Here is a 25,557-nt window from a genome sequence, read left to right as displayed (position 1 = left end):
TATATAGAGTTTGTTAGTTATAATTCTCAGGACCTCATGGTTATGATTAGCTAAAAATAAGATAGTATTGTATACTCGTAACTGAAAATGGTTAGTCGGTTAGGTTACCTTTTACATGTTAAGTTCTACACATATCTGATTTTGTCTTTTGGTTCATTATTCACTGAACTGTTAAGTTTTATATTGGTACTGCAAAGTCTTCATCTTTGACTTTGTGATCATGTGAATTCAAAGTATTGTGTAGCCAAATTTTGAAATCAATATGAACTTTGAGTTTTGACTCATAGACTGGAGAGAGTTAGAGTTGGCAATTCTGTCTGAATTACTTATTCATGAGTTAATTTTATCTCTAACATGTCAATTAGGCCTACTAATAAACTTGTGATAAAGGAAACACGACAAATGGCCAAATGGGTGGAACGGCTTAAATAGTGCTCGTAGTGTATTTTGATGCAGTCAGCCTCCTAAACTGTGCTATGCAACAAGTTATGTTAGTTTCGGTATTATTGCTGATTATATAAGCAAGTAATATTTACATTGTAACAGGTAGAACATGTACATACAGTTATTGTGCATGCTGGTGAAGTTGGTTCATTATAATGTCAATGGGCAAAACCACTTGGTGTCTTTGTTATTGGAACTGTCACTAAAAAACAGAATGAAATACAAGCCGATAATTTGAAGCAGTTTATTGAATTGATGGGAGAAAGACCTTAGAGGTAAGAATCTTCTCCGTCCATTTACTTTTTCATGTAGTTTTAGAGACGGCAATATGGGCTCGTCAGGCCCTTTGGGTAACAGATGAAAACAGGCAACCTATTTTTACCAATAAAATGGGTTGGTTTGGGTTGGGTTGATCTGCAATTATTTTTTGTGCATTCCTTTTTTCCATAACCGGTTGACACAAAGCTGCATTGATACACTATCATCTACTTTTTTTAATGGATCAATTTACAAATGTCACATGTATTCAAAAAACACTTAAGGAGTATTTAAGTTTTCAACCCATTTCTATTCTTAGTTTGATTGTTTATTTTCGACCCATTTACGTTAAAACAGAACCTGAATCCACCATTCATAAGTACGTGGGTCTCATTTGAGAAATGTAGTAGTTTTTGACTTTTTGGTTTGAACCCATTCCACCTCTTTATTCTGCATTCTCTATTTTGTGTGTCTGTCCTTGTATCTGATTACGATATGTAAGTTAGACCCGAATTGCAATACTACATTTGTTACGCTATGTTAAGTGAGACCCGATGAATATATTAAACGACAACGTATTAAGGCTAAATAGAACAAATATTGTCATATCAACTTTTGCTTGTGGTTGAATAATGAGTCACTCAAAATAGCCTTAAAATCTATGATTGAGCATGTTAGAGTTCTTGATGGTACATGGCCCTCCATTAAAGATAACACGATTTTAGCACTTTAAAGTAGGCGTCTTAAGTCAATATTAATGACCTCCGCTATTTTCTCTCATGGTTGTAGCTTATGAATTAGTTCTAGCATTTCCTGAATTACAATTACTGTACTATTTAGTTAGCTTGTGGTTTTATCAGGGAGGATTTGAATCTAATAAACTTCATTATTTTTGACGCTTTCTATAGAGCAACTCGTGGTTAAGCTGAATCTTTCAAGCAGACAGGACCTCACAATGCCTCTCAGCCTCTGGACCCTCAGCGAAACCGAACCTCAAATAATCTGCATTTGCGGATTTTATCACATATGGGTGAATGCATAATATACGATTCGATGGCCCTTAAAAGGTTTAAATCCTTAGTGATCGGAAACACCTCATGTAGAGGGGAGAGACAAAGTACAAACCCATGATTTCATAAATATACTTGATGTCCCTTTGTGACTCCCGAAATGACATTATATATTATCCCCTACAGATACCTTACACCAGATCCTGGTTACAAGAAACCTCCTATTTTCATGACAATAATAGTGATCTTCTTTATCGAGACTTATGTACACGTACAGTAAGCTGATCACGACTTACATTATCGAGCAGAGTGGCACATCATTGTTTCCTGACCAAACGACGCTTGCTTGTAGAAAGTTTTTTTCTATATATATGTTTCGAAAATTGCTTATGGGATAAAATAATTTTTCTTATTTTGGTCACTCTAATTCTTGTTAAATAATCGTTGTCATTAATGTAGATTCTTAAGTTGTTGAAATCTTAGATGTGAAATAGTGATTGACAAGTTACAATTGCTATGATCGATGACCAGGTCAATTAGCTTTTTGTTGCCTTTAAATATGAGTTTTCAGAGATGCCATTTTCAAGCATGGTGGTTGATTTAGCTATCTACAGAAATATCATCGTTATGAACTGTGATTTATAATAACTTTTGTTGTTAATTACTCATATATAATTTCTACATCAATGTATTGTATCTTAAATTCAACATGGTATCAATTTGCATAACTCTAATACTATACTATGGTTCAATAGGATCATAGGAGTACTTGGTGTTGGATATTTTAGTGTAATTGGGTTAACTTGTTTGATCAATAACGTCATAATAATACATCATATAGGATTGGTGGTGCGGAGTGCACGTCTATTTGAATTTATTATGACCTTAGGGGCGAAAGGGAAGCCCCTAAGATACGGGGGTCCGGGGGCAGCGCCCCTGGGAGCGGGGTCCAAGGGGCAGCAGCCCCTGGCAGGGTCCAAGGGGCAGAGCCCCTGGCTGGGTAAAAATCCATTAAATTGGCAATTCGTGAAACCCCAATAACTGTCGTTTAGACAGTTAATATTTGGATAAATACATCCCGTAATCAATTCTGATCATTCTCTTCTTTAATTTTTCTTGGTTCTTCTCTCAAATATCAACACACAGAAAATTCTTAATTCTCTGAATTGTATCCGATTGAATAGTTTGAGTGAACCGCCAAATTGATTCAATCTGAAAGTGATTACACGCCTTTCAGAGTTTGTTTATATCCGATTATCTGTTCGTTATTCACGAACATCCCCAATACTTGGATCTACACAACCAATTACTGGATTGAGTGATTCATCGTTACATAACTTTACCAATGGTGATTTTATTGGCCAAGATTCTTGCATCGAATACGACATAGATAATTAATCCTGTTGATTCAAAAATTACCCAGAAACAATTCTTCTAAATTTTCGTTGACTCAAATAAAATACCGAAATTTAGGATTTTCACACTAAAACACAAGCATATGTATAGGGAAATTGGAAAAAGATGAAATTTTAATTTAAACAAGTCTGATCTTTTTCTAGGGTTTACATTTATATAAATAAGCAAGCAAATTTCGAATAGGCCCTAAAACATAAGTAGGTCGAAAGCTATTACAAAGTCAAAGTCCAAAAAAACCCGAAAAACTTAAATAAAGGCGCATAACTCATAGAAAATGACATTTTGGGTCAGAAGACTAACCCAAACCGCCTTCGACATGTCATTTCGACTGCCGCATGTCGAAAACGGAGCTCTGTAACAAAATTTATGGTCATTTTAGTGAATGCCTCTTTTTCATCATGTCTTGACCTTCTAAATACAAAAGAGCTTGGGCTTCAATAGTTGGGCCTATATCAAGATTTTAAGGGTGTGAAAAATGTTTACTAGTTTTTCATTTTAATATTCAAAAGAATGGAAGAAGTTTTTCATTTTTATAAAACAAATAAAATTTTTAAAAACGCGATACAGGGTAGAAAGTTTTATTTTTATTTTTCGTATTTAAAAACATGTTATAATATACTTTGTTAAGTGGAAGATTGGAGGTGGGTGGGAGCGAAGGGTGACGGGGGCGAGGGGGCATATACGGGACGTAGGAAGAGATTTAACATAATTTTGTGATTTTTAAAATTTAAAAAATGAAAAATCGAAAGTGGAAAACAATTTTAAAAAAAAATGTTTTCAAATATTTCATAAAAAAGATGAAAAACAATGTTTTCTATTTTTTTTTTGAGAAAACATTTTTGTGAAACTAATTTAAATGTGTTTTCTATTCAAAGTGTTTTTAGAAAACAAAAATATTTTTCCCAACGGAACGACCCTAAACTACTTTCTATAGTTATCCTTGCAAGTTATTTTTTAATCCTATCGATTGAATCAAATTTAATTAATGTTACTTGTTTAAATAAAATAAGTCATTTATATATCGTACGAGTTTAATTTAATATATACACATATACATATATTTTCAAGCTAAAAAAAAGAGATTATAGTATATGTAACAAAAAAAAGTTTTAAACTTATGCGTGTTATCACAAGGCATCAATTCTCTATTGATAATAAGTAAGTTTCTAGTTAAATTAATTTAAATGAATAATTAAATCAAGTTTTACATCAAAGCTCCACAATTCAAAATACAAACTTTTACCATTTTAGGTAATCAAATTCAAATTATAAAAAAAAGTTTCACATCTCATGTGCATCTGATCATTCCTCAACAACCAACACCACGTATGTCCAAAATAGGCCCACTTTCACTAAAACGCCGTCGCTTCGCAGCACAATCGTGCTCATAAGATGGGGGCACAATAGTAAATCAAACCACAAAATGGGGAGCAAATCAGCAAATACTACCATATTCCCATTCGTGCTTTTTTGTTATTACATAAATCACGTGAGATGCGCAACGTCCATTCTCTCTCTGTATAAAAAAATCTTTTGTATTTCCTTTCACTACTTTCTCTCTCTATACATATATATACATTTTCTATATCTATACATTCTTCCTCCATTAACAACCACCACTTTCTCTCCCTCCTCTCTGTGCCTCTACTCATTTTCTAGCTCATTAAGGTATAAACATTCCTATCTGTATCTATGAATCAATCTATATCTATATCTCTATAATAAGCTTATTTAATGGTTTTTTTTGTCCGTTTTTCACTTCATTAATTACTAAATTCCGTTATTTTAGGTCTGTTTCTTTCTGTACAAATAAATTAATAAATATGTAAAAATTTGCATTTATTTCTAATCATTTGGTAGTTATTGTTGAAGGAAAATTCAGATTTTGTATCAAAACCCTTAAACATCATTTATGAGCTTCCAAATTTAATTTTTTTAATTGTATTTTTTACTTCAATAGTAACCAGTACTCATTTTTTACTGGATTTGTTAACTTATTAAAATATTAATTATAATTTTTTTTACAATTTTTTTTGTGTTTGGATGATTAGGACTATTTTTGAAGCAAGTGTGGAAGAAAATGGAAACTTACCATCGGAAAAGATCTAGAAGAGGTACCTCCATCAATGCCACTACCAACAATGTAAGCTTTATATATATATATATATATATATATATTCTTATACACACACACACTGTTTGTTGGTGTGTGTTTTCTGATATATGTAATGCTAAAAATTAGGGGATTGTGATAAAATCAGTTTTCAGTAAATGCATTTTGTTTTTTCTGTTTCTGTGTATAGAGTTTATAATCCTCACGCGTGTATAGCCACGTACACGCGCCTTGTTCTTATCTTGATATTGTAGTTTGTACTATACATAAAATCATATCAAAAATGTTGTATACATATGTATCAATGGATGTAATTAATGTGTAATGTAATATGTATAATAATTGTTATATATGTGTGTTCACATTTGTGTTGTTGTATAAGATACATATCAAAAAAGTTTGATTTTATGCAGGAAATGATTAGCTTAAAAAGGAAAGAAAATTGCAGCGTGTTAGATGGCTCAAAAGTACAGACACCACCTTTTGACAGACAGCTTCTGCTTATTGATAACAATGGTGGGTGGTACAAATACTATTTTTATTCTTTTTTTTTGATGTATATAATAGTTTCAAATATACCCTTTTAGTTTTAGTCATTATTTTCTTGATCCAAAACTGCCTTTGATGACATAATGGCTGATGATGGATTTGTTTGTGACCCAGAAGAGGATGGTCAATGTGATGAAGTTGAATTGGGCTCTGTTTATGAGATTTATCATAAAAATTTTCCTCCTAGAACTCCTGTTCAGCTTCGGTGTACTCGCGTTGTTATGGTAATTTGTTATTTGAAAAAGTTAAAAGAAAAAAGAAAATTTTAGTGTTGATTTGATATGATTTTTGTTTTTTTAGTGATATGAAAATGAAAGTTTGGTTTTTGTTTGTGAAATTTTAGGTGAGTGAGAAGACAGATTTGAATGTTGCTATAAGGTACCCAAGTATTCTGTCACTGAGGACATATTTTAGCGATGGAAGCAATGAGATGTACCCTGCTTTAGATGAAAAGTTTGTAATGGGAACTAAGCTTGCAAGTAAAGTGCTTTTAAGGCAAGTCCCATCTCAAGAATTTGCTGCAAAGAAGCATTTGAAAGGTTTTTGGTTGGTCAACCCAAGTCCTCAGCAAACTGTGTCATCAAATGTTGCTTTGAAAAATGAGAATCTTGGGTTGGCTAGGGAGCTGAAGAATAATGAGATGCTGAGGTGGGGTGTTAGAAGGCAAGTTATGTTTATTGGGAGGCATAAAGATAAAAGCAATACACAGTCATCTTCGAGTTTTGTTAATGGTGATGATCAAGAAGATGTTGCTAAAGGTGATGAAACAGAAGAGGAGGATCAGCAAGTAGATGATGAAGCAGATGATGAGGAAGATAATGTTGAAATTGAAGAAGATGATGATGAAGTTGATCATGAGGAAGATGAGAAAGATGATAAAGAAGTGAACGATGACAAAGTCGAAGAAGAAACCCATGATGATGAGGCTGAACAAGAGGAGAATGATGAGGAAACTAAAGAAGAAGAAGAAGTAGAAGAAGAAGAAGAAGAAGAGGAAGAAGAAGAAGCTCAAGATGAGGATGATGATGAGGATGCTGATCAGAAAGTAGTGGAGATGCAAATTACTAGAAAGTTGAGAAAAAGAAAGAAGCCTAATAAACAAGTTGGTTACATATGGCAAGTTAAGAAAAAGCCTATGAAAAAATGCAAGAAATTAGCCATCAAGAGTCCCACAGATAGATGGTCAAAGGAGAGGTAGCTAGGAAAAGATAAAACCTGCTTATTTTATTCAATCATTGTGTAATAAATGTTATATAGTTATGTGCAAATCATTAAACTAGCTATGCCTTAATTGCAGGTATGATGCTGCTGAACTAGGTCTTTTAGAAGCAATGAAGGAAAAGCAAGCAAAGATAGGCAATCCAATTACAAGGCCTCAACTTAGAATTGAAGCAAGAAAGAGAATAGGTGACACTGGCCTCTTAGACCACCTCCTCAAACACGTCGCAAACAAGGTGGCACCTGGTGGCAAGTTACGGTTTAGACGGTCACACAATGTTGATGGTGCCATGGAATACTGGCTTGAAGATGCAAACCTTGTTAATATCAGGAAAGAGGCTGGTGTTACCGACCCTTTCTGGACTCCACCACCAGGTTGGAAACCCGGTGATTCTCCTACACAAGATCCTGTTATGGCTAAACAGTTAAATCATCTGAAAGAAGAGTTTTCAACTATCAAAAGGTATAAACTATGGCTAGAAAAAGATGGTATTTTTGCATTTACATGTTCAAATCAGTTTTATAAGGTCATTGATGGGTTATTAATAATGTGATTTCTCTACAGTGAGTGTTATTCCAAGAAGCAAGTTGATGAATTAATTTCAAAGATTATTAAAAGGTATAACTATTATGGAGAAGAGTTTTTTTTAAACTTTAGTTAAGCACAGTAAATTAAATATGTAGCTTTAACTTGTGGTTTAATGATACAGAGATTTTGTACCCAAGAAACAGTATGATGAAGATATGGCTAGCCTAAAAAGGTAATGAAAGCATACTTATATATAGCAACTTAGCTAGTAATTAGATACATATACAAATATATAATTATAACTAGGTGGTGTAAGTTTACTTAATTTAATTGTATATTTGTATTATTCTGTTTTAAAACAGGGAGATCAAGGAGGTGATCAAACATCAAGAGGAAAGTAAAGCTATTGTGGTTTCTGAAGTTGTTGACAAAAGTCCAACACAAGTGATGGATATCTGTAACTTTATTTTGAATGGGGACTTTGAAAAAACTGATGCAAATAACTCACTATTGTCAAAGGTAACCATTTGAATCTCTTTGAGATATATGTCGTTGTTTGTCATCTTCTATAAAATACTCCCTTTATATGTTAGAATCTTTGTCAGGAAAATAGCAAAAAGCAGATGGTGGTCATTTCAGATTTCCTTAAAAAGCTACAGGTCAGTCAACCCAATTAATGTTCTTTCTTGTAGAAGTCAGCTAAAATTAATATAGACCAGTTAGTCTTCTAAAAGTGTTGTTTGAATTGCTGAATTTAACTAGCTTTTTGTGGTAACTTAATTGGGTAGCTAGGTGGTTTGATAAATTAGTTTGAATTCATTATTGCTAGTTTGATAAACTAGCTTTATTAGTTATGTTAAAATAATATGCATAGGATTATGATTTTAATTTTCAACTTATTGTCTTAACTTGTTATATTAATTAAATTAAGATTTAACATATTATATCACCTTAAAGCCATATTTGGATAGTTGATTACAGTATAAAATGAATATAAATATTTGCGATATACAATATTAGTCATATATATTTAAAGTCTTATTCTTGATCTATAGCTTGAATAAATGAACTTAATATAATTCATGTTTAGAAAAAGTCCAAGGCTAGCTAGTCCAAATTATACTTTGAATTTTGATTCCTTAATATGACAAAAGTTGACATTTATTTTGTTTGCATATACATATATCAATATCACATAGAGCATAAAACATATATGATGTACCTACAATAATACGTACATACGGCAAATTAGTTACATGTATATGTATCGATCTGTATGATGGAATTCAAATCATTTGGAAATATGTGTATACAATACAGGCATGGATGCAGGTTACAGAAGTTGGTAAGGAGGAGACAACCCAGATGGAATCAGTAAGACCAAAGGCAGCTGGCTCAGAATTAATTACCACAACACCAGAAACAGTAGTCCCCAATGCACATAAAGCTTCACAGAAGCCAAAAACCACAGTTGCTGATAAGAACCAAAAAGTGGTCCTAAGACTAGAGTCTGCAGCTGGTGCTCATCAGGAGACATCTGAGAAAGAAAGTACTGCTTTGAAGCTACAAGCAACAGGTGGTGCCAGTCTACAACCACCACCATCACCTCCTGAGGGAAAAGCAGATAAAATTGAGAGGCTGAAAAGTGGATTCAGGCTTTGTAAACCACAAGGCACTTTCTTATGGCCAGATATGGTGCAACCCACCACCACCACTACCTCATCTAAATCTGCTAGCAACATTATTATGCAGCAGCAGGCTGATGATTCATTGACTGCCCCAACTCCACCTTCTGTTAACTCCTGCACCCCACCACTTCCACCCTATCACCACCCCCACCTTGGTCTTCCATCTCCTGTCAAGCCTAAGCCAGAGAGACCCCCAGTCACCGGTACTACTACTACCACCACCCCATTCATTAACCTCAATGACATCCCCACATCCCCATCTCTTAGCACACCTCCAATTATTGTAAGTGTTTTTGTATCTATAAAAAAACACATATATTAAAGTTAGATACTGTGAATTTATAATATTTTTATAATAATGTATTTAAATATACAGCTGATGATGCTTGATGATCATTTAATTTGTTTAAACAATTAATGTGCAGAAATTTGTGTCATCTGGTTTAAAGGGTGGTTCATGGGAAGCATATTCAGCTGGAAGCAAGAAACGAAAGAGCTCATCTTCATCATCTAATAATTCATCCACTTCGCCATCCCCTTCTCCTTCTTCAGCTGGTGCACCATCATGCTTGTCCAACACAGGAACTCCTCATTGGCTAGCAGCTAACTCATCAACCAAGGGTCAAAAATGGTTCTGATCAAACAGTACGTAGTAGTCGTTGCATTAGTTACATATAGATATATCATATATATGATAGAGTCGATCAATGAAGAGAGATGAACGATATATGCATATTGTATGTCTTGGAAACCTATTTTTCGCTTTTACTGGGTTAACTAGCTGGAAACCGGTTGCATGATATATGAGGATACATAAACTTTCGTAGCATGCGCGTGCATTAATCCACATGACTATATATGTTTTGGTGATTCTAAATATATGATCACTCACTATATATAAGCTTTGTTACTTAATTTAGGTCCTTTTGAAATGAAATTAATTAGCTAGCTACTAATCGAAGATTAGATAGGAGGTCCTTTGGCGCGTCGCAAAAAAGTTTATAACATTTGAACTTAATTATATAAGCAACGGCAAATTTATAAAGGCAGTTATACCCATTTTTTTTTTGTGTATATAGTTTTTGATAAGTGAATTTATAGTTTTTGTGTATATAAGCAACGGCAAATTTATAGTTTTTGTGTATATAAACTCCCCGGGCTCGAACTCGAGACCTTGGCCACTAGTGACTCGTGTACCTTTATATTTTATATATTTGCCAAAGTCATAAATCATCATATTGTTATTTTAATTAATTTGACAAGATTATGTAATAATTAAAGATAATATCTATTCCCTAACAGGCGTTCGTACGGCGTACTCACCTTATTTGTTTGGCCTGAGACATGTATGTTAAACTAGATATATGCCCGTTCGATGGACGGACTGAGTTTAAATATTAATTAAATAAATATACTTTACGTAAATTTTTATAAAAATATAAAATATAAGTTGAAATAGTATTAACTTAGAAATAATAGAACAAATCCTAAGAGGCATTGAAGTAATGCGATATCTACACCCTATGAATGAATTCAAAACAAGCTAATTTAGGAACTTTAAATCAAAATGAAAAAAAAATACTAATTGTGGTTAGACCTTTTAGGATTAGCCCTATGTTTAAACCCAAAACAAGCTAATTTAGAAACATTAATTAAATAAATATACTTAACGTAAAATTTATAAAAAAATATATAATATAAGTTGAAATGGTATTAACTCATAAATATTTTGTAAAATATAAACAACTCAATGAAAAACTGCAAAACAACTTAAAAATGAATAAAAAACAGCTCAAATTTATTGAAATCAACTCAAAATTGTTGAAAAACAACACAAAACTGCTAAAAATATGTAGAACAACTAAAAAAATGCTGAAAAAATGCTGGAAAAACTACTGACAAAATGCTGACAAAAATGCTGAAAAAACTGTTGAAAAACTATTGAAAAACTGTTGAAAACTGCTGAAAAAACCGTTAAAAACTGCTGAAAAAACTCCTGAAAAACTGCAAAACAGCTTTAAAATGCTGAAAAACAGCTCAAAACCGCTGAAAAACTGCAAAACAACTCAAAAATGATGAAACAACTCAAAACTACTTAATTACAACTCAAAATCTTGGCGATACACTACTAAATGTGATTTATAGTATTGTACTATATAACACAATAAAACATATTTGGTGGTGTATTGTCAAAAACTGATCACCACCCATTACTAATATTTTGAAGTTTCCGTTTTATCGTAAATACTATTCGATAAAATCATTACACATGTAATTCATTTTTTTTCTTATATTATTTATTGTTAGATATATGAACATGAATGAATTATAATAAATAACCTTATAAATAATAGCATAATGAAAAAAAATAAACCCGTTTAATAAATAAACCTGTTTACAAAACTCGATTTATGTTTATCGACATTCTGCCAGATGCAAACAACTCCACCCACTAAAAATTATTATCCCATCTTCAATCAGGAAAAGAAAGGGATGAAAGAGAAAAAGGAAAAAAAAAGTGAAGAAAAACAAATAAAGCTAATGAATAAAGAAAAAGACAAAATGTGTAAGTAAAAGTCTATAATACCCTTCTAAGTAAAATTACTTAAAGTCAAAGAGTCAATGTCTTAAAATTATACTCATTCTTCTATTATATATAGTATAGATATAAGCCTAAATGCACCACTACTAATTATAATGGGTAAATGGGTGAGAATCCTCTAATCCCATGTACCATTTTAATATTCAGAGCGCACACCGCATAAAACTCACTACTAATTATAATGTCATTAATGAAAAACCTTTCAACGACTCTAAAGTCCATTGATATATACTAGGTGTATGCCCATCCGATGGACGGACTGAGTTTAAATATTAAGTAAATAAATATACTTTACGTAAGTTTTTATAATGTTATAAAATATAAGTTGAAATGATATTAACTTAAAAATAATAAGACAAATACTAAAAGGCATTGAAGTAATGCGGTATCTACACCCTATGAATGAACCCAAAACAAGCTAATTTAGGAACTTTAAATCAAAAAAAAAATACTAATTATAGTTAGAACTTTTAGGATTGACCCTATAAATAAACCCAAAACAAGCTAATTTAGGAACATTAATTAAATAAATATACTTGACGTGAATTTTTATAAAAGTATAAAATATAAGTTGAAATGGTATTAACTTAGAAATACTTTGTAAAATATAAACAACTCAATGAAAAAACTACAAAACAACTCAAAAATGACAAAAACAGCTCAAAAACTACTAAAATCAACTCAAAATTGTTGAAAAACAGCACAATACTGCTAAAAAACTGCAAAACAACTCAAAAAGAAATGTTGAAAAACTGCTGAAAAAACTGCTAAAAAACTACTGAGAAAACTGTTGAAAAACTGCTGAAAGCTACTGAAAACTTGTTGAAAAACTGCAAAATAGCTTTAAAATGCTGAAAAACAGCTCAAAACCGCTGAAAAACTACAAAACAACTCAAAAATGATGAAACAACTCAAAACTACAGAAGTATAGCTCAAAATTTTGGCGATACACCACTAAATGTGCTTTATAGAATTATACTATACAACACAATAAATCATATTTGATGGTGTATTGTCAAAAACTGGTGGTGTACTAAACCCCATCCATTACTAATATTTTGAAGTTTCCGTTTTATCGTACATATTATTCGATAAAAACATTACGAATGTAATCCATTTTTTTCCTTATCTTATTTATTGCTGGAAATATGAACATGAATGAATTGTAATAAATAACTTTATAAATAATAGCATAACAAAAAAAACCGTTTAAGTAAAAATAAAATAAACTCGTTTAATAAATAAACCCGTTTAATAAATAAACCCGTTTAAGTTTATTATACTATTCGATAAAAACATTACGCATAGAATTAAAGTTAAAGAAAGATGAATATGAAATAAAATATGTAAATAAAGTGAAAAAAAAAGTAATATATAAGAAAGAGACAAATTGTTTAATTTGATTTTTCCCCCAAAATTTTGAAATCTAAACTCTTTTTAGTTTTTCCTCTCATTAAAGATTCCTTCTATGAAAAGTTTATAATACCCTTTTAAGTAAAGTTATTTAAGTCAAAGAGTCAATGTCTTAAAATTATACTTATTCCTCTCTCTCTCTCTCTCACTATATATATATATATATGGGATGGGAATATAAGGCTGTCGGGTATCTAAGTTTAGGTGTGAAATACTCACATATTGTTTTTTTAATCCATAAAAATCATGAGGACTCATGCATTTATTCATTAAACAAGAAATAATACAATATTATTATGTGAGGGGTTTCACACCTAAACTTAAGTGCCGGAGCCTATATATATACACTTTAACTACAATGAAAAATTAACAGAACACGTACGATATTGGAAAAATGATATTGCCATCAACTTGAAAACTTGTTTCTTTAAGATATGTGCCCACCTATAGGTGTTTAACAACATGTGGAGGGTGGGAAACTGAAACCGGTTGATCCAAGAAAGAGAAAAAAAATCCATGTGATCATGTTTCTATATAACTAGTTTTTTTATCCCGGGTGTTACTCGGGGTTGATGTTGTGTCATGCAAACATATATACATAGAATATTACCTAAAAACTTGAAAACTAAAAGTTTACTTTAAGAGGTAGAAACTAAAAAAGTAGATACCCAAAACCAAGAATTTGATAGTAAAAGTTAGAAGCCTTAAAATAAGAAATAGAAAGTAAAAAAAAAAAGATTTGATGATTAAAGTTAAAAACCTAAAATTAATTGCTAAAAATTAAAAACTTTAAAAATAAACTTTACTTAAGTTTGTATACAAAAAGCTAGAGTAAAGTTAAAAGAAACCCAAAAGTTAAGAGCTAAAAATAAATTAGAATTTAAAAGTAAATTATATTTGTATACAAAATGTTAGTCTAAATTTAAAAAACCCAAAAGTTAAGTGGTAAAAATAAGAAACTCTAAAAGTATACAAGCTTATACTTGTATACAAAAAGTTAGACTAAAATTAGAAAACCCAAAAGTTTAGTGGTAAAAATAAGAAACTCTAAAAGTATAAAAATTTTTAAAAAAAATATTAAAATTGAATAGGACGAAAAAGCTGACGTCAGGGTGATGAAAATAATAAAAAACTAAAGCACGGAATCTCATACCTTTTTATGGCAGTCACGATCCGTCTTATTTTTCGGCTGAGTGTACTTGAGGTGTAGTTGCCAGACAACAACAGCGACGGTAGCTAGAGGAGGGGGGCCAAGGGCTATGAGATTTGTATATATATATATATATATATATATATAGAAGAAGAAGAAGAGATAGAAAGATAGATTATGTAAAGTTTTGTGACCAATGTTAGAAATACCAAAGTTTGGTGGGAAAAGCAGAAAAAACAAAAGTCGCTTAAACCATCACCTAAAAGTTTAGATAAATTACAAAAATGTCATTGCAGATTAAAAAAATGCAAACAAATAAAGGGATGTGAGGGCACGCAGCCCCGTATCTTTGGTTTTCCTATATGTAGTGAAATGCACCAAGTCAATATAATTGGTATGCGTGGTTTAAAGTAGAGGTAAGTACGGTTCGGTTTGGGTCGGTTTTTAACGAAAACTAAAAACCGAACTATTATATTTCGGTTTTTGAAAACTAAAACCATTGGGTTCCGGTTTTTTCGGTTTCGTTTTTTCGGTTTGGGTCTATTTCGGTTCGGTTTTTCGGTTTTAGCCGGTTTTTAACCACTTGTGGTTTGGGTTAAAGTGAGCTTGAAAAGTTTATAAGTTTATACCCTATAATTACACCATAACTAATTTCAACAAGTTTTCAAAACAATATTGGTAACAATAACACTATAACAATGACAGCAAATCCATAAAAGTAAGTTGTACAAACTTCATACAAATTTTATATAAACTATTTATATGTTTTACGCGTTGTTTAATTGTACAATTATTGAAGCAAATCAATCTTGTTGTGTATTTTCACTTAAAACATATAAATTATATTATTATATACACCTTAAAATGCAAATATATTAACATATTTACAAAAAATGATATAAATATAAAATAAAGTAAACAATATATATTATTGGTTTGGTTCGGTTTTTATGGTTCGGTTTTTCATTAGAAACCAAAACCAAACCATAATATTTGGTTTTTAGAAAACCAAAACCAATGGTTTTTGGTTTTTTCGGTTTTCATGGTTTTTTCCGTTTTCGATTCGGTTTCTACTCACCCCTAGTTTAAAGATCCTAGAAGATTTGACTGAAAGAAATTTAAGTGCTGTTTGGTTTGTATTTAGTGAGGGGAATTATAAATCTAAAAACACTTATTAATCATTTATAATGATAGTTATTTTCATTCAATATAATACATTAAAATATATACATTTATCGTAGTTGATCATTGTTAGATTTTTTCTTAAAACAATGATTTAATAGTTAGTAACTAACGCTACACATTTAATATTGGTAATAAGAATGGAAATGAGTTTGGATTCAAAGAAAGTTATAAATAATAAAGGTTGCTAAGCATGAGGTAGCATGTTTAGAGAATCAGTACGTGTTCATTCTGTTTTCCTTCAACACATTTGGATCCCTAGGCCCTGAGGCTGTTTGTTTTTTAGAGCGGATGCAGAAGGTGGTCCACAAAGACTCACAAAGCCCGAGGAACCAAGGATTTGTATTCAATGAATAAGTTCTTTCGATTCAAAAAGGGACAGCGACACAGTTTGTTGCTTGTTTACCCATTATCTAGATGTAACTTGGTTTTTACTTAATAAATATTATATAAGTAATTTTTCAAAAAAAATTAATAATAATAAAGCAAAAAATATATCAAATAATATATTGATTGAATATTGGTATAAATGAAATAATTTGAAATGGTTATATCTGTGTGAGAGACAAAGAAAAAGACAGGTGATAGCTAAGGTTGGGTGGGATGAAAAATGTAATTACAAGTTCTTGAAAGGACAATGGAATTTGCCAATACAAGAATGTTTGTCAAAAGAAAGATGTAATTATAAGATGGGTGACACATAAAATTCACTCTCAGCTATCAAGAGAATACTTGACAAATGAAAATAATAGTTTATACTTTATATATGTTTTGGTATCGGTGGGCCAATTAATATGAATCGGAATACTTGTTGCATTTTCTTTTTAAAGGAGTATGAATCATCTACTCATTTGTGTCATGGGAGAAATTAGATCATACTCATATTTGTGGATAAAAAAATATATCGAATTATAAATGTATGGATTGAAAGAGATGGTTACATTTAGATTTCTAAAACTATCTCTGATTGTATACATTGTCACCAAATAATTTGTTTGGTTGGCTTAATGAAATTTGAAGTTAAAAAAAAAAAATTGATCAAGACTTTTACCATAATTCATATAACTTGAATAATAAACCAATTAAGTTGACATATTCACACCTGGACTTGGACCGTACGGTCTGGTTCCGGTTTTAATTTTTTCAACATTTCAATCTTTTAGTTTTGCCGATCTTGTTCCAGTTTTATTTTTCTAACATTTCAGTCTTTTGGTTTTGCTTAGAGCTGGCAATTTCCGACATGGACCTGTAAGCACGACACGACACGATCTGGTTTTTTCGTGTTTCGTGTTTGGCCTTAATGTGTTTCGTGTCTTAACAGGTCCGGACCTGTTAAGACACGATATGACACGATAAGACACGATTATACAAGTATTATATATATGGATATGTTAAAGACACGTTAAAGACTTGTTAAAGACATGTTAAAGACCTGTTAAAGACACATTAAGGACACGTTAAGACACGATAAAACACGTTAAGACACGTTATCAGGTTCCTTAACATGTCCCTTATCGTGTAACTTTTAACAAGTCTCTTAACAGGTCCCTTATCGTGTAACTTGTTAAAAATCGTGTCGCGTTCGTGTCTTATCGTGTCGTGTCGGACACGATATGCCAGCTCTAGTTTTGATGGTGTGAACCAATTAAAACAGCAGGTTATTTCCAAGTTCCAACATAAGGTAATTAAAAAAAGGAAGGGAATATGAGGCTGTTAGGCAACTAAGTTGGGTGAAAAATCCTCACATACCTTTTTTTAAACCATAAAAATCATAGGGAGCCAAACATTTATTCAAAATATTAAAATATTAGTATGTAGAAGGTTTTTCACCAAAATTAAATGCATAACAGTCCCATACTCATTTTTCTCTTGAAAAAAACATCCCGTTCTTCACGTTTTGTGGTTCGCTCGACCCCAGTCCAGAGGATTTCATTTTTAAGTATTTTTGTTCTTCGGGTTTGACCGGTTCGGTTTAGATTTTGACCCAATCTCATTACTACTTTGCACTAAGCTAAACCAAGAATACACATACGATCAGAGCTAATGTACCGACACTAGATCCTTGTCTTGTATGTTCACCTTATTATTATATATTTAATTTAATTTGAAGAGAAAAATAAAAGCTCATTACAAATATACCAAGACTGTAACTGGGTAGAGTTTATTATGAATTACTAGAAAACAATAATAGTGCACATCTCTATCGATAAAAAAAGATATATATATACAATCTATGTTTAACCTAACACTACTCTTTTAAAAGATATTCGACATATGCAAGTATGCAACACCTTGACTATATGCCTTATGCGAATACCCAATAAGTTATTATTGAAAACATGTCCAATGCACAAGATTTATGTAAAAGCCTTTTATATGAATAAATTTATCAAAATTTTAACTCCAAATGCAAAATGCAATAGAAAACCTTCTAAAACATTTTTAAATATAAGATGAAAAAGATGCTGTATTTTGAACATCTATCAGGTGCAAAACTCCATACATCGTGTTAATACCCTTAATAACACTAATGCGAGTCAGCCCTTAGCCTTGTTCGTGTAGTATGTGTCCTAACTCATCAATCTATAGATTGTATATTCAAATTCCGTAATGAACGTTTTTGTAAATAGAGTATTGCTAAAATTTTGCTGCTCATAGAGTATTGCTAAAATTTTGCTGATCATGAACAATCGACGGAAAAGTTAAATTTAAAACTAAGATGTGAATTATCTAAAATGAAGAATGTAAACACATCAAATTTACTTGTTTTTATTATTTGTGGGTAGAGATGAAGGCAAACTGGGTGCTTTCTTTTTAACAAATGCTTTAGTTCTGCTTTCGGTTTCTTCATCCTCGTCATCAGTCCCTTCATCTCGTGGGGTCGACTTATTTTCCTCCTCAATTTTGGAAAATTTTCGCTTTCCAGCATCTGTTAAGGCGCGTAACTTTCTTTCAACGGGATCATTTGACAATGCGACGTTGGGTTGATGGCGGGGAACAACTGCACCTATTCCAAGCCTGCACAAAAGAAAAGAGATTATTAGGGATATTTATTATTGGATTGCAACACAATCCCTTCGACAAAAAGAAACCATATCAAAAAACTCAGGCTAACTTGATTTTCTTGTTTGTTTTGTTTCCTTTCTTCTTGAGTTCTTATGACTGAAAACCATATTTGACAAACATAAACATATTCAGATAACAACCTGCAACTATAAACTGGGAATTTTGATCACTTTTTTTTCTTTTTTTTTTTGCAGTTTATAGAAAGCACCATTAACTATTTGATTTTAACAGCTTGAACTACAAAACTTAGTAACCCACAATTTCTGTTTTTGTATACAACTTTTATCGTGATGTTTAAAACTCTGTTTTTATTGTCAATGGGATGCAAAAGAAAAACTCTAGTGTTACCACCCAAGTTAACATGTAATTAGTTTGAACTTATGTCACAATAACAAAAGGGTTTCTTTACCAGTTACAGCAGTTATCCTATCTGGTCTTATTGCTTAATAGTTTGTCACCTTATACAAAAGACAATCTTCCATTTAACACCGCAAATTCACAAGCTACAACAAAATCTCAATTGTCACATACGGATGCAAAATGTTGACCTTAGTGAATACTGAGTTCAATTCCTTATGCTCCTTCTAGTATCAATGTGTAAACTTATCAATCTAGCAGAAAGTGACATGGTATTAACAAGCTCATATTAGCATTACTTAGCTATATTTATCAACCCCAAAATATATCATAAAGTGATACCGTATAAACAAACTGTTATTAGTCTAGGCCAATCTGAGGACCATGTGAAAGATCAAGTTCAATACCAGTTGTGTAACAGTTCAAAAAGGATGTGTTTTTTAGAACTTGTCAAAATGGGCTGGGCCATGTCAAACTAACAATTTACGAACATAAAAATAGAATATGATATTGAAATCCACATTATTAACAGAAATGTCTATTGTCTAATCAAGCGTTTTAGAATTTAAAATGTTGCAAGCATTTGAATACACACAGAAACTAGTTTTAGAATTTAAGTTGATTTTTTGTATGCTTCAATTCAGCGGACCATCTGGATTCTACTCATACAAGACAAATTAGAAAAAATAAAATAAAACCCAGATCGATCAAATTCAGATTAACACAATATTCACCCCTATATAAACTATATATAATTTCAAGAAAAAAACATTGCAAAATTGCAATAGAGAAGGGTAACGTAAAAATTCGCTGAGGTATGCCAATACTAACCCCGGAGGTCGAGCCTCTAAGACAACTCGAGTAGATTCTTTATCAGTGGTTGCAGTCATGTTACTAACCCATTTTTCAGCCTGCACAAGAAACATATACTGAAAACATATTGCTGCAAACATACTAAGCGCTACCATGAAAGAAACTTCAAAGACTATCATACGAGTAAGCAGTATAGAAGCTCATGATGGCATGCTAAAAAGGGGGTATCTTGCAACTGATGCAAATTCCCAAAGTCTGTGATCTATATTCTTTGAAAGACTTGAGGTTATGTTTTGGGGTTTGTTACCCGGAGGTATAATATTACATATTAACAACCATCATCCCTAAACTAACTTGTGGCTATAAAATAGATTTACCATTTAAAAGAAATTTCGGCCAATCTTCAAAAGGATGTCACCTATTGAAATTCCATTACGTGTGTATTAGACCATCACAACTCCAAAGGGGTCAGGTCAATTCAGACACAGATTAAAAAAGAAGTTACAAAAACAACAACGAAAATACTTCAAGAAATCTATTTATCTTAAAGAATGTTCAGGATGAAACAGAGAATTAACTAATTAAGATAGAAATCATGGTCTGACAGAGATTACATGTGCTATAGAGCATACCAGTTTAAACGCTGCATTCATCTTCACTAATTCGGGACGGGCGGTTTTCTTGGATGCATCCTCTGTTGTGCTCATTGCAATAAATCAGCCTAACCAAGTAACCAGTGAAATAAAATAAAAAACCATCCACAAGTAAATAACTGAAATAAACTATCTACATTAACACCAGTGAGTAGTCAAACGAAACAAATACATATAGAAAAAAAAAATAAAATTCAGCTTCATTCCTTCACCGGTTAATATCGCCTCAGTTATTGTAAAAACACTACTACTACTACTACAACATTCGATATAGTGTATATCCTTGTATCTATGCCGGTAAGTGCTAACCGCAAACTTTACCGATATGATACATTTTGTAACTTCCTTCAGCTAGTGGTTTTCGTTATCTTACGGTTAAACTTTGTGCCTGTTATATCTAAATATAATCGCTATACAACCATCGAAACCAACAGATGGCCTCTATTGTGCTCGTGCCTTGAATCAAATATTGTATAATTATCTACATTATGTGGATATCAGCGAAAATCGATAAATACTAAATTTATAAGAGGTCCTCCAAAATAGTCAAAGAAAAGTCAGGGGACACAACAAATTACACCAGAGATGTTGTACAATTATTGTGTGAACTGTGAAGTAAAGCTAACAACAGCATTGAAATTTCAACTAAAAAAAACTGGGTTGGATTCTGTTTTTTAATTAGGGTGGCAAATTTAGAAACTTTTTAAGTTAAGAATCAAAGATACTAAATTAAAAAAGCAGTCTTGATTTAAGGCAGCCCCTTGGTAGGTGGTTTTAGTTCCAACAGTTTGGTGCTAACTAAAAAGCAGAGATTGCTAATAGAGATTAAGGAGAAGAGGTCTTTAATGAAACCCAAATCAACTATTCAAAAAAAAAAAAAAGTAAAATAAAAGAAGATAAAATAGAAGAGGAAGTTACCTGGTGTGGTGGTTGGTGGCGGCGTTTAAGTGGTTAGCAACGACGGCTGGCTTCGGCGGTGGAGTAATAATAATAAGTTATTCAAATAAGAATCCCCAAATTAAAACAAAGGGTTGTTCAAGGTGAGTCGAAGAGGACAAGAGGTGGCACTCAGGTCTTTTGCATTTTTATATTTTTCCTTTAACGAATTATCTTTTAAACTCTTCCTGCTTTTTTTAAGAGAAAATTCATTACATACCCCTGAGGTATGTCAAATTATTAAGTTTCGTTCCTCTTGTTTTTTTGTATTATTACATACCCCTATAGTGATTTTTCGTATCATTACATACCCCTCGTCCTAACGGACGTTTGTGAGTCTCTGTTAACCATCTCATGTGCAATGCACATAAGGGTAGTCTAGTCTTTTTAGCTATTTCTTCTCCGATCCACAAAGAAGACACCAGCAGATCTTTTTCTTCTTCATGTTCATATGATATATACCACCAAACTCACTACCTATAGATATAGGTACACAGATATTTTGGAAAAAACAAATTAACAAGACAAAAACCTCCGATCATATCAATAAAATCACACCCCCATAAGATATTAAATGGATTATTATCCAAATATAATTCTCTCTCTGACAAAAATCTAATCCCACCCACACCTTATTTCCCCACTCTCTCTCTCTCCCTTTCTTTCTTTCAAGAAAAGATAATGAAAAGATGGAAACAGAAATCGAATTGAAATTACAAGAAACTAAAATCTCGTATCAAAACCTCAATATATGTGTGTACATGTAAAAAAACACAAACACGCACCATCTTCAGTGATGGGAAAACATGGCCACGGAGCTACCCACGACCACCGTTAACAGAGATGATATATATCTTCAGATCTGTATATATATGAGATCTATATATATCGAAGAATATGAAGATATTTTGGAAAGGGAATATAAACTCATACATATTCAGGGTGGGTTTTGTGGGGTGAGGTTCGTCAGATATTGTTTTTCATGATTATGATGTTTTGTTAGTTTTATAATTTAATATCTCATTAAGATTTTAGAAGAATCAGTGCATATCAAATAATTTAAGCATTTTGATGGAAGATGATGATAGATAATAGATAGTTTTTCGTTTTTTTTTCTTTTTTGATTGTCAATTTTGGTTCTACTTATTTAAATCTATATACGTATTATCTTTATGTGTGTGTATATATATAGAGAGTATAAGATACATGGATCATATGAACATAAAAAAGAAAAAGATCTGCTAGTGTCTTTTTTGTGGATTGGGGAAGAAATAGCTAAAAAGACTAGACTACTCTCATGTGCATTGCATATGAGATGGTTAACGAAGACTCACAAACGTCTGTTAGAGTGAGGGGTATGTAATGATACGAAAAATCAGCATACGGGGTATGTAATAATACAAAAAAATGAGAGGGGTGAAACTTAATAATTTGGCAAACCTCAGGGGTATGTAATGAAGTTTTCTCTTTTTTTAAAGTAAAGAAACATATTACTTGTATTATGTTATAAAATTATCCAAATGAATCGAAAATTAATTAATTAAGTAGATAAAATAAATCTAATACTAACCTACAACATATGTAAGTCAAACTCTAAAAAAAGTTTGGAAAATGCTAAACAAAGCCCTTAGGTTTCACTTAATGTGCATAAAAAGATTGTACATTTCCATATTAAAAATTCACCCTCTGAATTTTATGGTAAATGTACAACTAATTAATGAACCTTAACGAAAGCCCTTAGGGCTTCGTTTAGCAAAACCCAAGAAGTTTCCCCGTGATTAATCGAAATGAATAATTTGATGTATGCATAATTGTAACATCCCAAGATTTTTAGAATAAATAAATTAACCCTTTTTTGTAGTTTTGACATTGAAATAATTTCCTAGTATTTTATTTTTTGTTATGGAGTTAATTTAGTTGAAACTTTAGCGGATAACGGGTATGTTACCCACCTAATTTCCTTTGATGCGTGGCATCAAGATGAGATGTCAGTCATCCCTCCCATTGTGACTCACTCTTTCTTTCTTCTTCATTCTAAGATCTTCTCCTCAATTTTCATTCTAACTAATTCTCATCATTTATTCAATCCAAATTAAATATCCTTCAAGAAATTAATAATAAACCATATTATAGTGAAGAGTTTTAATTTGGGAAAATTGAGAGTGTGTGGGCTGAATTTTAAGAAGAAAAAGAGGGAAGAAAGTGTGATTATAATCTTAATTTAAGTTACTTCCTTCAAGGTAAGATTCCTCTAACCTAGTTTTGATTGTTTTGAAAATTAGGGTTCATGAAATATCTAATTTGGGGTTTTTTGATGGGATTGAGATTATGTATAGTTTTTCTCCAAATTTGTATACATTAGTATTTTGTTATTGAGTTGCATGATGAAAATTATTAGAAATTATGAATGAAGTTAATAAAACCCAAACTTTGTAAAAGTGGTGACTTTGTTAGTTAAGTGAAATGGTGATGATGATGATGATGAACTAAATTCACCAAATGAAGGTTTGAAAATAAGCAACTCAATGACAAAATAAGATGATTATGGCTTAGGAATGCTAGTGAAATGTTAGTATGGCTAAGTGAGTTAGCCAAGAATTGTGAATAAAGTCTTATATGTATATTGTGATGATTTGCTAGGTTGAAAGCTTTGTCAATTGTGTTGTGGCTATCTTGATTGTTGTTTGTCGCGAAGGAGGTGAGTAAATTTGCATACTCTTATATGTGCGTTGGGTCGATTACCATATGATGGTGGATTCCGTGTGTGGTAATCGATTTGGCGTTAGGGCCTAATTTTGCGGTCGGGGCCTAAGAACCCCATAGTTGTATTGAGATGAGGCCTAAGAACCTCTTGTTTATTGAGATGAGGCCTAAGAACCTCTTTGAATATTATTTAGCGTATATTGATCCATGTATGCGTTTGTTAGCGCAAATGTGAGTATGCAAGTGATGGTATGACGGTACCATTGGCTACATGCGATAGTCTTTTGTGTTTTTGCCCTCTTTTGTATATATATTTGTATGCAAGTTTATTCACTAAGCATTCGCTTATTTTTTAGTTGTTTATCATTTTATAGGTGGTTCAAGTAGAAGGAACTAAGCCCTTGTTGATTTGAAGTGTTGATAAGAAGTTGATCTAGGTGTTTTGGAAAGTAATTGTCCATTTGCGGAAGAATGGAACTTTTGGTATAAATACTTAGTCATTCTACCTCATTATGGCTCACGATACTTTTGTTGTTTTGATAAACTTGGCTCTTGGTCATTTGTGATATTTTGTCATATTTGGTAATCTATATTTCTGTAAAAACTTAGTTTCGAGTCATGGTTTTTGTAACTCAAAGTATGGAATAATCTTGGTTAATGACAACTTGGGTAATGCGACCCGTTTGATCGTTTTAATGTAAATTTCAATAGTTAAGGTTTCAGATGTATCATTTATGTTGTAATATGTGATTTTACTCTTTTTGGTGTTTTGGTTTGAGCTTTAAAGCTTTGGAAAGAGTTTGAATCAAATTTGAGTGAAAATGGTTTTCTGCAGACCTAACCGTAAATTTATGGCCCTTTGTATTTTCGAGTACTTTTGTTCAGGGAAGAAAAAAAATCCAGGAGCAAATTACGGCTCATTTTTACAGCTAGTTATAATTTAAGTCATAATTTTACGGTTGAGTTTTTACGGTCAGTTATAATTAAGCCGTAAATTTACGGCTCCAAGCCATAAATTTACGGGCCATTTTTACTGCCAGAACCAAAATATATATATATATATATATCTTTCGGTAGAGTCAAATTGTCAATAATACATATATGTATATATGTTTTAAGAGAAGATATAAGTTACATATTAATTTAACTAAATTTCTTATATTTATTGTCCAAACTTATAATGACTTTACTTATTTTATTTCTAAACCCATTATATAAGCTTTAAATAAATATTTCAAGTTTAAGTTGTTATCTATATAATACTCCGTATATTTTGAAGAAGAAAACTTGTTAGCTTTGATTCAATTAACTACTGTATTAAAGATATATATAAGGGATAAAATTTTTTACAAGTAACACATCACAACACATGAAGTTCAAAACTTAGTTAAATCATCAATAATTCAATACAAAATCACAGCATTACATGTAATGTTTATTTTCATATATTATATAAA

General features: G+C 31.7%; 2 protein-coding genes across 2 annotated transcripts; one reads left to right on the top strand and one right to left on the bottom strand.

The window, feature by feature from the left end:
- Positions 1-5,208: 5,208 nt before the first annotated feature.
- On the top strand, positions 5,209-9,863 carry LOC122588659 (protein DYAD-like). Its single transcript, XM_043760818.1, has 10 exons — positions 5,209-5,271; positions 5,655-5,757; positions 5,908-6,014; positions 6,134-6,538; positions 6,716-6,984; positions 7,088-7,471; positions 7,900-8,056; positions 8,143-8,196; positions 8,858-9,508; positions 9,651-9,863. The coding sequence occupies exons 1-10, from the start codon at positions 5,209-5,211 to the stop codon at positions 9,861-9,863; spliced, it is 2,406 nt and encodes an 801-aa protein (XP_043616753.1).
- Positions 9,864-18,234: 8,371 nt separating this feature from the next.
- Positions 18,235-21,545, bottom strand: LOC122585489. The gene is made up of 4 exons (XM_043757617.1): positions 21,380-21,545; positions 20,441-20,529; positions 19,827-19,906; positions 18,235-18,590 (listed from the first exon to the last, which is right to left on the bottom strand). Exons 2-4 carry the CDS (start codon positions 20,513-20,515, stop codon positions 18,332-18,334), a joined length of 414 nt encoding a protein of 137 aa, XP_043613552.1. The 5' UTR covers positions 20,516-20,529; positions 21,380-21,545; the 3' UTR covers positions 18,235-18,331.
- Between the last annotated feature and the right edge of the window lie 4,012 nt (positions 21,546-25,557).

This window comes from Erigeron canadensis, chromosome 1 (genome assembly GCF_010389155.1).
Source record: "Erigeron canadensis isolate Cc75 chromosome 1, C_canadensis_v1, whole genome shotgun sequence".
NCBI classification, from domain to species: domain Eukaryota; kingdom Viridiplantae; phylum Streptophyta; class Magnoliopsida; order Asterales; family Asteraceae; genus Erigeron; species Erigeron canadensis.
Note: the sequence above shows the minus strand (reverse complement) of the source record. Positions and strands in the feature narration are given on the sequence as shown.